This window comes from Equus quagga, chromosome 16 (genome assembly GCF_021613505.1).
Source record: "Equus quagga isolate Etosha38 chromosome 16, UCLA_HA_Equagga_1.0, whole genome shotgun sequence".
In the NCBI taxonomy this organism is placed as follows: Eukaryota; Metazoa; Chordata; class Mammalia; order Perissodactyla; family Equidae; genus Equus; species Equus quagga.
In genome coordinates, this window is record NC_060282.1 from 45580470 (window position 1) to 45595500 (window position 15031).

The following is a 15031-nucleotide window of genomic DNA, read 5'->3' on the forward strand; positions in this document are numbered from 1 at the left end:
AGTCGTAAAATGGGGTGACTAGAGCATGATATCATTAAAAGACACAGAGGAGAGGGAGTTTAGGAGTGGTTGTATTTTTAGTTTTCATCAGGGTACAGCTGTGGGAAGAGGTGGGAGATTTCATTGACTAGGTCTCCACATTTCAGCTGGATGGATCTGACAAAATTTATGAACAAATTAGAAAATTATAATACAATTTCTTTACTCCTTTTTCATTAAAAACTATGTTACAACTTAAACAGATAGAGACACATTCTCTGTCTTCTGGTGGGAAGTGGAGAGAGAAAATGGTAAATAAAAAGGTAAGAAAAAAAAAACCCTCAATTTAATTTTGCTTATTTAACAAAGTGATACCACTAACATTTAATAGACCTTTTGGAATTATAAACAGTCTGTGTTCTACAGTGTCACAGTCCAGAAAGTGAGGTAAATATGTGAAAAATATCTCCTGGCAGATTGAAAGGTCCTGTAAGGGAAGTCATGAGCAATGTTTGATGGAAGGATGTGGGAGGAATCACTTATAACCATGTTCAGAGATATCAGGGAAGGTTTCTCTGAGATGATTACATTTGAGCTGAGCGTTAAAGGACAAAGAGGAGTCATACAAGTGGCATGGGAAAGGGCCTTGAAGGTCTCGAGAATGTCAGGCACACAGTTGTGCAGCCAAGGTCTTCCCCCACCACACAAGTCACGCCTAGCTCAGACTGCTGCTACTATTAAGGAGGTAAAATTTGGAAAAGAACTAGCACAATGTCCGGCCCTAGAAGCTACCGGATTGAGTTTCCTTGCTTTCTTTCTCAGTAGCAGCTTAGAAAGCTATGCATCATCATAGTTAGAACATATACTGAAGTCCAACTCCTGCTCAGCCAATTCCTAATCATGAGATTTTTAAAAAGTCACTTTACCTTTCAGTATATATATAATAGGAAGAATAATATTACTTATTTCATAAAATGTTGATGGGAATTGAATGTGTGAATACATGCAGTAAGCTTAGAACAGAGCTTGGCAGATAGTAGGATAATAAATATTATTACTGTTTTTAATGAGAGGAATTTTCATTTTTATAATTTTAAGAATGTTATGGCGCTCATTTTATTGTTTATTACTTCTTAGCTTCACCAGGTACAAACACAGCTAGAAAGATTTAGATTAAACAGAGTAATGACTTCCTGACTGTAATGGTTGTGAAATAACAAAATATCATGAAAAGAGATTTAGATTGTCCTCCTCCTGCATTATAAAAGAAAGGAGTCGATGATTTTTCTGGAAGGAGTAAGTATGATGTGTTGAATAGCCAGGTCAAACTAGTTTATATCTTAAATCCTTTCTACATTCATGACCCTCTTATTTAATACGCTCAAAAAAATGTTTAGTACAAAACCAAAAGTAAATGGAGAATCTCCTATTTAGGTCTGCAGCTGGTTTTTATCATCCTTGAAGAAGTAAGACTGTGTGCTTCCAGAATGCACTAGTATAATAATACAAGGCTCTGTCATGAAACACTTCCACCTGTGTCACCCCACGCTTGTGCAACTGTCAAACAAAGGAGCCATATATCCCCATGTCCTCCAGGGCAGAAATCTCGACCTGTGGTTGCTTGAGAAAAGTAGACCTTGGGAAAACTTCCAGAGGTAAATGGGCAGGGGACAATACAGACCCCTCTAAGTTCTTGGAAAAAGGAATGGGCAAAGTGCCCACCATGGAGAATAATAAAAACTACAGGGAGAAGAGAACAATGGTTTTAAAAGTGCCTTAACTTTTATTGAGTGTTTGTTTCCCTAACAGAAATACTTATTAATACTGGCATTTTAAATGGTTCCACCTTGCCTTGGAATTAACACCTCATTTAGATAATGTAGAAATACTACAAGCAACACTCTCTGACCACCGTGTAATAATTCTGGAAATTATGAGAAAATTGAGAAGCAAAAAAGCCCATTCATTTGAAAATTAAAATCCTTTGCCTAAACAATTGCTGGGTGAAGGGGGAAATACAAACTGAAATCACAGAATTTCAAAAAATAGTGAAACTCTAACTGATAGTGAAACACTATCAGAATCTATAGAATACATTTCAAGCAATAAGCATAGGAAAATTCATAGCACTAAATGCTTTTATCAACAAAAATGAAAAGGTTATAATAAATGAATTGAATTACCAGCTCAAAACCTAGAAAAAGAACAAATAAACTACAAAAACAAACAAACAGAAAAAACACATAGCAAAAGGAAAGAAATAATAAAGATAAAAGCACAAATAGGAATAGAAAAAAAGTAGATCTACTATCTCAAAATCCTGTGCTGTTCTTTTAAAAAAAAGAAGAACTAACAAAATAGACAAACCACTATCTAACATGATCAAGGAAAAAAGCGCAAATACAAAAATAGAGAATGTCAAAGGGGAAAAACGTTAAACCAAGAAATTGTTTAAAACTCATAAGAGATTACTTTAAAGACACGCATACAAATAAATTTGAAAAGCTAGATTAAAAGGATAATTTTCTAAGGAAATCCAGAATGCCAAATTTGACCATATTAGAGATAGAAAGCTTAAGCTGACCAATTTTTGTAGAAAAAAATAGAAAATATTATCAAGAAATTACCCCAGAAAAGAGCCCCAGGAAACAGATGATTTCAACGGGAGATCCTTTAAAGGAGGATTCTACAAAACCTTCAAAGACTAGATGCTCCCAAAGTGCTAGACATTGCTGAAGAGCATTGGAAAAGAACATCAAGAAGAATGTAGAACATCGACAACTGGATCTGATAAAGACAGCATATAAAAGAAAACTACAACCCAATATGACTGAAGAAAATGATGCAAAAGTACCAAATAAAAAATTAATAAACAGAATCCAAACCACATTAAGAATAAAATATACCATGACCAAGTGGGATTTATTGGAGCAATTTAAGGTTGGTTCAATATTAGGAAATCCATTACTATAATACACCATATAATAGATTGAAAAGAAAAAAAAGACATATGATTATTTGTATAGATGCTGGAAAAGCCCGTAGGAATGTTCAACACTTTTTCTAATTTTAATTAAAAACACAAAATATAAAACAATACATAATTTCTTAACGTGAAAAAATATATACTTTATTCTTAAGGCCAGCACCTTAATGGAGTCACTAATGGCATTTTGAATAAGCTCAAGAAAAGGCAAGAAAGCCCACTCTTTCCACTATTATTTAACATTATAATAGAGCTATCACCTAATGCAATTGGACAAGAGAAATTGCGGTATATTAATTTGTAAAGAAGTTAAAAAATATCTCTAGAGAATCAATGAACAATAAAATGAATTTAAATAATGAACTCAATAGGATATCAGGATATACACTTAACATACAAAAATAACTCAAAAAATAACCAACTAGACAACACAATGGTAAAGACACAAACAATAACCAACTAGACAACACAATGGTAAAGAAAGCCCCATTTATAATAGCAACAAAGTGATTAAATGCTTAGGAATAAACTTGACAAAAATGTGCAAAACCTATAAGAGGAAACACTTCTGAAAGACACAAAACTAGACTTGGACAAAAGGAAAGGCATACCTGTTCTTGGATAGGACAACTCAACATATAAAGATGTCAATTTAACACAATCCCAATAAAAATAAGAAGCATTTTTTTTGTGTGGAGCTAGACAAGTTGATGCTAAAGTTCATTAAAAAAACACAAACATGCAGGAATAGACACGAACACACTAAGAAATAAAAACTACAAAGGTGGACTGGTCGTGTCAAATATTAAACCATACTATAAGTCTCCATAATTAAAATAGTGCCACTGTCACAAGAATAGACGTACTCACCGGTAGAACAGAACAGAAAGTCCTGAGCTAGATCTACATAAATATGGAAATAATAAAGGTGGCATCTTAAACCACAGAAGCAAAGATGAGCTTTTTAATAAATGTTGCTGGCACAACTGGTTAGCCACTTGGAAAAAAGATAAAACTAGATGTGTATCTCACACCATACACAAGCATAAACTCCACATTGATTAGAAAACAAAAGGTAAAAAAATATATATATATAAATGTAAGTATGTAAATGTAAAATATGTATACACATGTATATAATAGAAAGTAATTTCATAAATTAAACAAGAAAAAATACGGTGAATTCCTCTGTAAACTCAGTGTAGGAAAAAGCTTTCTAATGGTGATTCAAATCCAGGGGCAATAACGAAACAATTCATCAATTTGACTACATAGAGATTTTTTTTAATTGCACGGTAAAATAAAGCCAAAGAAGAATTGCCAAATTAGAAGAAAACATTTGCAGCATATATCACAGATAAAGGGCTAATATCTAACATATATAAAGAACTCTTAAAATTTGAGGGGAAAAGAACCAAAAGTCTGATGGAAAAATGGGAAAGATATATGAACAGACAATTCACAAAACTAATACAAAATGGCCTTAAACATATGAAATGACGTCAACCACACTCAATTTAAGAAATGCAAATTACCCTTGAATATGATTTCTCACCTACCTGATTGGCTAAGATTAAAAAGTCTGACAACACATTCTGTTGGCAAGGCAGAGGACATCTCATACACTTCTGTGGGAATGCAAAATTCTGTAACTCCTTTGGAAGGAAATTCGACAATATCTAAAAAAACTACATATGCACTGACCTTTTGATCCAGCAATCCCATTCTAGGAATTCACTTTGAACAGACACCACTAACAATATGAAAATATATATTCATATACATATCAGCATTGTTAACAATTAAAAAATATTGGAATCAACCTAAATGCCCAATATTGAAGATATGTCGAATAAACTATGGTATTTCCACACAATTGAGTACTATGCAGCAATAAAAAGGCATAAAGGATTTTTTTAATAAGCTGATTTGGAATGATTTCCAGGAATCATTAGGTCAAGAAAGAAAAATACAAAAGAATACTAACTTTCAAGTAAGAAAGAAGTGCAAATAAAAAAAATACAAGTATCTTCTCATTTTGAAAAAACAAACAGGAAGTATAAACCAGGAATAAATAAGACAGGTTACCTCCAGGAGGTAGGTGAGAATAGGGTGGAAAGGATGGGGAAATAGGACTAAGGGGTAGGGAGAGGAATAGTTCTCCGAGTGTGTCTGTTTTAATAGTCCTCTCTTGTTATAGTAATAATTAAAATCAACAAACGTCAGGCTCGATTTTTCAAAAATCACAAAATTATTACTTGGTCTTATGTCCGCTATTTCTAATAGTTAATTTTTTAACTGAACATGTTTTCTAAGAATATACCACATGCAGAGTGGTATGCTAAGTGTAACGAAGACTTTAAAATGGATTAAGATACTATAAATAACCTCAAGAAACTTGTGTTCTAAATAATGTCATGTAGAAAACAAATCAAAATATTATGGATGTGCAGAAAGTTGGAAGAAAGACAAAAAAGAGAAAAAAGACGATTTGCAAAATAAAACCAGAAATTTTATGTTATGAAGACAGTTTGCTAAAGTATGCATCTTAATTTAATTCTAATATATTTATTATTTTATGCCACATTTTCTTCTAAAAATAGCATAAAACAAGTTAAAATTTAAGAGATAGACATACTAGAATCATTAAAACAATGTTAAGTAATATGAATAAAGAAGTGGAGAAAAAGTTGTGTGGGAAAAAAATTAGACAAATATAAAAGCTACTTAGGAAAAAACTGATTTGTGAATTACCAGAAGAGAGGCAAAAAACGAAAAGCACTAAGTCACAGAGTCCTTATTATCTAATAAAAAATTAGATCAGTTCATCAATTGAATGGGCTGTTGGAAACTGAAAACCCTTAAGAACCTGTTTCTATGACCTCTTGTAGCACAAGAAGCAATAAATGTCTGTATAGCGTAAGCCTCTGGTAGTGGAGTCATTGTTACTTGCAGCTGAGAGAATTTTCAATTGATACACACCCTCTGAACTAGACCGGATGTAATTCTTTCAAACACTTTAACAATATAATCTTATTAACTTAAATAATTCCATCAGTTAGATCTTCAGAGGGCAAAAAAAGAAAAAAGATCACAATCTGAAAATGAATAATGTACAAGCAAAACAACACAAAAAAATAAATCAATAAAACAAGGCAAACAAACAAACACCTTGTGTGTTTGCAGAAGCTGGAAACCTTGGCACTGCCCTCATGTTCAGTGTATTTCAAATCTGAAGGAGAAAAGGGAAAATGACTAAGAAGCTGGATCCAAAAGATCCAACAGACCCCGGGGCTCTGGCTGACAGTGGATAGATGAGTTTGCAGGTCAAATAAAGTCCAGCCATCTGTTTAAAAATTGGCTAAAACATAAGTCACATATCCACCAGGATCAGAGCTAAAGACCAAGGAAAGCAGATGTTTGATGAAGTTATAAGACAAAACATGCGATCACTGGATCAGATCTTAGGTGTAATAAAAGGCCATGAAAACAAATTATTTTTTTTATCTTTAATAATATCCTGTTTTGTAATTCTAGAGAGTTTCATTCTGGGAAATGAGATATTTATTTTTATGTGTAAGAATCCTGGCTTTTACTTTTATATTTTATTATCATTTAAGTCTTTAATCCAAATTTGCTAGATAATAACAGAATACCTGGTGATTGTTTCAAACTTATGGAAAATGGTTAAAATGAAACAAAGCAGAGGTTGCTGGTTCTTATTGCTAATTATATATTCTCTTAGATTTTAAAAATACTAATATACACCTAAAATTACTCATTCTATGCTTTATAGAATAAGAGAAAGTCCAAACATAGGAAAAATCACAAATTCAAAGAGAAATATGAATGGAAAATAATGGTATCAGAAAGAGTACTGATATATCTTTGCTGTATTAACACAGCAATTTTAATTTTAAATGAACAGAAATTAAGGAAAACCTATACCAAATCTATGGCAACATATCCACATCTGAATCACAAGTTCATGTCACTGATTATTTCTGAGATGGACACAGATGGCAGGTCCATGAGAGGGCCCCGCACAAGCCAAGTGAGGAGGAAAAGGCCACTAAGCCTGCCTGTGCAAGTCTCGGAATAGGTCGACATCATCCATGTTTAAAAACATATAGAGAAGGTTACAAGGTACCTACTCAACCAGTTGGTATTTCGTAAAAGCACAGACATGAGCAATAGAAAATACCTATTGGCCTTCTAGTCTGGTAATCTCCTAGGCAAAGATGCCACTCAGATGGTCTGTTTTCTAAGGAACTGTGAGGACTTGAGTTCTTATTTGTCTTACATCCTTAATTCTTCTGTCCTTTTTACGTGGCTAGACAGCAACGTAGCTCAAAGACTTTTAATGTTTCCTTCCTTCTAGGTCACATTTTCTTCCTACCATCCAATTCCAGGCAATCATTAACTAGTTTTCTCCCTTCTTGGCATTTACACCATCTTTGACCTTGTAAATAATGTTGCATTGTACAATAGAGCCTGTACTAACCCAGAAAACAGCCACCCAGGAAGCTGACGTACACATAATTCAGTTTAAAATTTTGACAATTGATTATAAAAAGAAAATTCCATAGTCTGATATTTTGAAGAAACAGACAGACTAGAGCAGACCTAGCAAAAACACACATGCCTGATGCTGAGAGGGGCAAAGACTGGTACAGATCTGAGTCCCAGGACCGCACACCAGCAAGTCTATGGCACAAACTACATACTATCTGTTACTGATGTAGGCAGTAAAATCATAAAATCTGAAAATTGGGAAGATGCTAGAAATCTAGTCACTTCCCCTCCCATTTTGGAATTTCTCCTATAACATCTCCTACAGTGATGATCTGGTCACTGTGTGAACGCAAGGACTACCTCATTGCCTTGTAAGAAGCGCATTCCATTTTGTAAAACATTCGTTAGAAAGCTCTTTCTTGAAAAGTCAAAAATTGCTTTCCCGTAACTTCGATTTATTGATTCTAATTCATTTATTCAACCAGCATTTAGAGAGTAACTCCTCTATGCAGTAGACAGTATTTCCATAAAGATAAAACACATCTGCCCTTTATCCAATCTAGAAAGACAAACGCATGAACACAAATGAAAATTAAGTACCAATTGCTTTCCCTTTGCCACTGTCCTTTCTTCACTCCCAAATCTCAGTACCACTTACCTGAATCACACCTCCCAAGAAGGAAACGGCTGCAGCAACACCAATCCTTTGCATCTCAAAGTCAGACAAGCCCAGCACACTTGTGTTACTCTGTGTGGTGAGATTCTGGACGCTCAGAGGGACAAGCCGTTCCACTGCATTGGCTGATATTAAGGATGTCAAGGCAAAGGTGCCTAAAAGAAGGAGGTGGGATTGGGAATCTTCCATTAGTAACAGACTCAATAAAAATTGTTGGATTCCACTATTAAAGTTGAATCCACATTGCAAAACCAAACAGATCTATCAGAAAAACTCTCCTCTGCACCTCGACTCCTCCACCCTTCACTCCTCTCCATGGAATAAATAGAAACTTACCTGCATATACACAGTCATACAGTCCTACCGTCTACCTACTATTCCCTCCCGGGCCATACATCTTCCCACCTCTTGGCAGACCTGCAGAGAGAATGTCCTTGGGGCAGGGATTAAGATCATGGTCTGGCTTTGAATCTAGCTCCTCTATTTATCACTAACATGACTCAAAAGCACATTCCTCTGAGTCTAAATTGCTTCATCTGTAAAATGGGGGTAACAATACCTACATTTCAGGGCTGAAATGGGGGGGAGTATAAATGAGATGATGAATATGAAGACCTCAGTAGGGTACATGGCAAAATATGAGCTCTCTGTCGAATTGGAGGCTCTTTGACCAAAACGCTTGCTCCTCCAATCTACTTGTGCAAACACTTGTCTTTCCAGGTCTGACTCACATCCCATATCCAACAAGAATCCAACCCAGATTCTCCAGGCCAGTTTTAGCCTTTCTACTCCGTATGCTCTCATAACAGAGTAGAATTTTATTATAGTATAGCAATAATATGCTGTGACCTATCAAATGATTAAACTTACCATTTTTGTCCACTGTAATTAGATAAGGTTCAAAGGTATTTCCCAGGAAGTGAGCTGGCCTCACAGAAATAGTGAAACATTTTCAATTTTTTTTCCTCTCCCTGCCAAGAGTTCTGATGCCTCTCATCTTGGGACAGCATGTCTGAGAATGCAGCCACATGGGCAGGGAAATGCCAGTTCCCACAGAGAGGGCTCAGCAAATTTAGATTAAAGAAACAAACTGCAGTATTGCACAAACATTCTTCCTGACTCACTACTTAAAGACCTTACTTTGTTCCAGGTCATAAGTGAGACTTTGAAAAACAGCCTGTGGCAAGATGTAGAGACGACAACACAAAGCATGCAGCTACACAGGTTAAGAGAGCCAAACAAAAACATGTCTCAATGGAAACCAAATACAGACAATCTTCTGGTCTTACTGGATGAGAGAGGCAGTATGTGCTGTGCTTCAGACAGCATGGTTGCAGCCTCCAATAAACCCCACCTTCAATCCCAGCACTGACATCTCAATTTCTTTACCTACAGACAGAATTCCTCACCCAATGGGGTTGTTATGAGGTTTAAATGAAATAATGTAATGCAGCAAATATCACAGTATATGGCATATAGTTAGCACCTAAAAATGGTAATTCTTAATAAGATTAAGATCAGAATGCTCTCTTTTTGTCTGTTATGCTGTGTTCTTTGCTGTTCTATTGAGTTGGTAGAATATAGATACACAGAACAACTTGAATATAGTTCTCTTAAGGAGCTAAGTCATTCTCAATAAATTATCAATAAATATTAACCATCATGATCACTGTCCTCATCATAAAGTACTAAATTAAGAACACAACAAGGAACAAATATATCTAATGATTAGAGGTAAGATTCTGGCATCCATGATAGGGAACACCAAAGAAGGAAGATTCACCATAGAATCTGCTCTTGATAAGACATACTTTTTCAGGATATGTTACAACAGAATTTCTCAAAGTCTCATACTCCTGAGAGTAAAGAAGTGTGTCTTTTGGTCTTTAAATCTCCTAAAGTGATTTGTACAAAAGCCGCTGAACAAATGACTACAGAATTGAAAACAAAGATATTCTGCAGTTCATTTTTGAGTTTAGGACTATCTTTTCTTGGATTTGGAAGGAGATAGGAGGGAACTGAATGGTAAGGAAAGACTATCTAAAAGATTTTGTTGGGGCAATAAAAGTGAGCCCCACCTGTGAATGAGTCACATCCCAAGAATGTCTCCAGAGAGAGACCTTGCCAGCAATGGATGTGGTGATATCCACAGTGCCAACATGGATATGGGAGTACCACGTCTTTAGCAAGGATGATGCTTTGCTGTTTCTGAGACAGTTAAGAACAATCAAGGATGCCAGTGCTATGGGTGAGTATGTGAGGACATTGTGAATGACATTCTACCTTCTCTGTCTTATGGGTCTCTCCTTTGTCTTTATCTCCTCCCTACTACTCTCTGTGCTCTCCCTCAGGTTCTCAACTTTTTACCCTGGTTAGGTTTTAAGCCTGCCAGTGGTAGTCTAGTATCTAGCAGCTTAACAGTAATGTGGATAGCAGGTCCTAATAGGAAGTGAATATGGGCCTCAGAGTTGGACAGACCCAAGTTCAAATTCCAGTTCAGCAAAATATTAGCTTGTAATCTTGGTCAAGTTACATAACCTCTCTCAGCCTCCTTATTTGTAAGATGATGATAAACTATCTAGTTAGAAAACTTTGGTAGAGATTACATGAGATTTCATATATAAACAACATTGGTCATAAGTCCTATCGCATTGTAAGCCTTCAGTAAATAATTGTTTGCTTATTTTCTTTTCTCCTGAAGAGTTCTCTAAACAGTCTCTCTAACGTTTTCTCTAAATTGCTGAACAGACTTTGCTCTTTGAAAAATTTTCTCTAATTTAGAAAATGAGTATATACCACAAATTTTCACATATGAGCTATCTTCAACAATTCTTTTTCCAACGGATTTATTCTCAAGGTTCCGTCCTTTTCCTTTTTTATTCCAAGACATGTTCCTTGCAAGTTACAAGCAGCAATCAATGATTTATTCCTTTTTAAAACATATATATTTTTTAACTTAAAATAACAAAATTCACATTGTTGAGCAAAACAGCACATTTGGTGCCTTTACACTCTGGCTTTTGATTTATTTGCTTTTGAAGATACCTCTAGAATAATTTATTATTGCATTTAGCAATTCAGTATTATATTCTGACTACCTAAGTTGGAGGCAAAATCCCAGATAAAGTGATTTTTCTTTATGAAAGCAACATCAATCTCTTAATAAAGTGGCAGTAGGAATTCCCATACACATATACACACCAAAATAAAATACAATAAAATGATTTAAAAGAGAAATATGTTCTCTATATTAAATGTTTTCAGGAATTTTTTGGTGAGATACAATTGGTTCCTGTGTTTAAGATCATAGGGAAGTCAAAAATAATTAGTTTGCATATCTCACCTGATATCTATATTGTATTCATTTCTGCTTTGCTGAGTCTAAAGAATTCTAAGTATATTGGGATAAAAAAGAAATGTGAAGGTCCAGCTGACTCTGTCCTCTGGAGAAGTACATATGCAGAAATAAAATGCCTTTAGCGTTTATTGTGTGATAGAGTGACTATAGTTCCATCTATAAATTAAATGTATTTTGAAATGCGTTATTTACCTAGTAGACTGCAAGGTTCCGATAGCTGTTAATAACATTTGTTAAATACAGAGCGTCATATAAATGGTAATTTCAAAACCATGCCACCAGTTAAATGTCTACAGTGATTCCTTAGAAAATAAAGTGGTTTATGTAAATGTTTATTCAGGTATGTATCAGGTTGTGTATTTTTGAATTCTTAAAGCAGTTACGATCTATTGGGCAAATTTTTTTACCTTTTTCCTTTATCCTTTGGTTAACAGAGGAAAGGCTTTGGGGTCAGCTCTAAAACAGTATGTTTCTTCCTGGTAATGACATATTTAAATGTTTTGAAAAATGAAAATAAATTGGTACTAAATTAGGGAGCAGGATAATTCAGAAATAATACACTTCAAAAACTTCTAATTCATTACTGTGATTTTTTCCTTTTGCATCAACACAAAAGGAAAGTTCATTCTTGAGTAACTGGTTGTAAAGAAGAAAAATTTGGGGACAGCTGGGTTGCAATCCATGAACCTGAGACTTTATTCTGTGCTCTCACAGAAACCTTTCTAAATTTCAGGGTGTTTTTTTAAATGTAAATATGCAGATAATAATGTCTATTTAAAATGGTTGTGTTAGGACAAAACAAAATAACATAAATAAAGCTCTTAACAAAGCATCTAACAAATAGTACATCTATAGTTCTCAAATTTAAGTACATATACATACATATACATATTATATATATATAAACATATTTTATATGTATATATATTTATACATAGATATAAAACCTGGAGAAAATGTTGATTGTGAAAATGCTGATTCTCATTCAGTAGATCTGGATTGAAAACCAAGATTTTGCATTTCTAACAAGCTCCCACATAACAATGATCCTGCTGGTTCGTGGACCATGCTTTAGGTAGCAGTGCTGTAAATGACTGACAACTGTTGAGTTATCCCCCATGACAAAGGTAATTGATATAAGAAGCCAAATTTACATAAATAAAACATTATTCACGGGTTAATTTCTGCATGAGAAATGTAAGTATCAAAGTGGTAGGTGGAATTATGGCCTTCCAAATAGGTCTGCGTCCTAATCCCTGGAACCATAAAAAGGCTCCATGGTCAGGTGGAATTAACAGTGCAGATGGAATGAAGGTTGCTAATCAGCTGGCCTTAAAATAAGGAGATTATCCTGGATTATCCAAAGGTGCCCAATGTAATCACACAGGTCCTTTAAATATGGAAGATGAAGGCAAAAGATCAGAATTAGAGAGAGATTTGAAGATGCCACACTGCTGGCTTTGAAGATGGATGAAGGCACCATGAGCCAAGGAACGTAGGAAAAGTCACAAAACAAACTGCCCCCTAGAGCCTCCAAAAAGAATGCAGCCCTACTGATGCCTCAATTTTAGCCCAGTAAGGCCCATTTCAGACTTCTAACCTCTAAAATGGCAGGATAATACATTTTTCTTGTTTTAAACCACTAAGCTCATGGTAATTTGTTACATCAGAAGTAGAAAACTAATAAAGTCAATAACACAAACTGATGCCTGAAGAAATAGACACAAAATGATATTATTTACTGAGAGCTATCTTACATGCACAACATAAGCAGAAATGGCTCTATGGATATTTCTGGTTAAAAGTATGTTTATTATTATTGCCTTAATATTTAAGGTGAAGGTATCATTTTTGTAATAACAGCTAACTTTCATTAACTCTTATTATGTGGCAAGTACTAAATTAGACACTCTACATCAATGATCTCATCTAATTCTCACTACAATCATATGAATTTGTTTTGGCATTTTACTATCAAGAAAGCAATAAACACAGCTTTAAAACTTTGCCTGAGATCATGCAGATAGCACACAACAAAGAGACACACACCTAGCTCTAACTCCGAAACCCATGTTTTTATTCAGCGTGCTCTATTCTCAGACTACTTGTGACAGTTCACATTTTATTTGGTAATGCAGTATTAGGCAAGGTAAGAGCTATACAGAATCCAATTTGGAAGAAACCTAAAAGGTCACTTAGTCCAAACATCAATTACATGGAAAGTATTTTTCAATATTTAAGTAACTAAATTTTATGTAGTCTTGTCTTTCCCTCAAAGTACTTCCTTTCTCTCATTTCATTGTAAATTCAGAATATTTGTGCTTATTTTATGGTCTTTTTACAATTTAAAAATGCAAAGAGTCTTTAGCAATAACCTTTGTTACATGGTTATATAGCAATAAACTACAGTATACATTGAGAAAAGCACAGAAAGTTAAATGTCTTGCTCTAATATTTGCTGAGGTTTTCAGTAGTAAAGTTAGAATTGCTTTGGAAATATAATTAGTAACTAATGATAACTTCTGAGTCCCTTTCATTAGTAATATGAGAAGCACAAACATAGACAGAAATTATTACCTGTGGCAACATGATGTCCCATTCCAAACATGGCGTAAATGATGGCAGGAAACAGAGACCCATATAAACCAAAGACTGGGTGCACAGATGAGAGAATAGCAAAGGCCAACCCTGTGAAGGAGACGGGGGTAATTATGATCCTCTTATAACCCCAAGATACAGTCCATTACAAAGTAGAACAGATATTGGTTTACTTAACACAAGAGAAACAATAATCTGATTAGACTACTTGCTCAATGAGAGCCTAATATTATTGTCCTAAATAGCAGAAAATTCACTCCTTTGTTCATATTTATATTTGAACTCTCAAAACAATTATTTTTAGACTACTACTTTTCCCCTTGATTACAGAGATATCTACAAGAAAATGTTGTATCTTCCTGGTAAAAGTGATAACATCATAGCAAAAAAATCCCTCCACGCACACAGAGAAGCATTTTCACGTTATCATTTTATTCGCACAACAGCTTCTATCTGTGAGATACACAGGACTAGCAGCATTACCACTCACAAGTGAGAAGCCTGACATGAAAGTGACTAAGGTTGGGGCAAAAAGGACACACATTCAAAGCTGCCTGGCCGGCTGGCTGGCTGGCCAGTCTAAGAGTATGCATAACAGTTGCAGGGTCAACGTCTGAACCCATGCACTTCCCATAATTGGACACCAGCCTATATTCAAGTAGAGTTTTTTAGAGTGAAAAAAAAAATCGACTTTATTTATTCAAAGAGTAACTCATAATTGTTTGTTTTTATTTCTTATAGGCACTACTGCCTACATAGTTTGTATGTTATATGCACATAGAAAATTTTCCTAGACACGTCTAATTGATCACTCATGGTTTAAATGTGACCAAAATATGTATGAGTTTGAATTCATTAAAGTGATCTTGTTTGTGGCTGATCCTTGACACTAAACATAGGTTAAGCTAGATTCTGATAA

At 34.7% G+C, this 15031-nt stretch overlaps 1 protein-coding gene across 9 annotated transcripts in view; it reads right to left on the minus strand.

Annotated features, from left to right (window-relative positions):
* The window catches only part of SLC26A7 (solute carrier family 26 member 7), a 125749-nt gene that overhangs the window by 80550 nt on the left and 30168 nt on the right, over nt 1–15031 (minus strand). For 7 of the 9 annotated variants that reach the window (XM_046642692.1, XM_046642691.1, XM_046642696.1 and 4 more), the window contains 2 exons: nt 14092–14202; nt 8139–8311 (listed from right to left, as the gene is read on the minus strand). In XM_046642692.1, the coding sequence (XP_046498648.1) occupies nt 8139–8311; nt 14092–14202 (284 nt within the window). Of the gene's footprint in view, nt 1–8138; nt 8312–9026; nt 9122–14091; nt 14203–15031 lie in introns of those variants that run through there. The other 2 variants (XM_046642699.1, XM_046642694.1) reach the window with 2 other exon arrangements.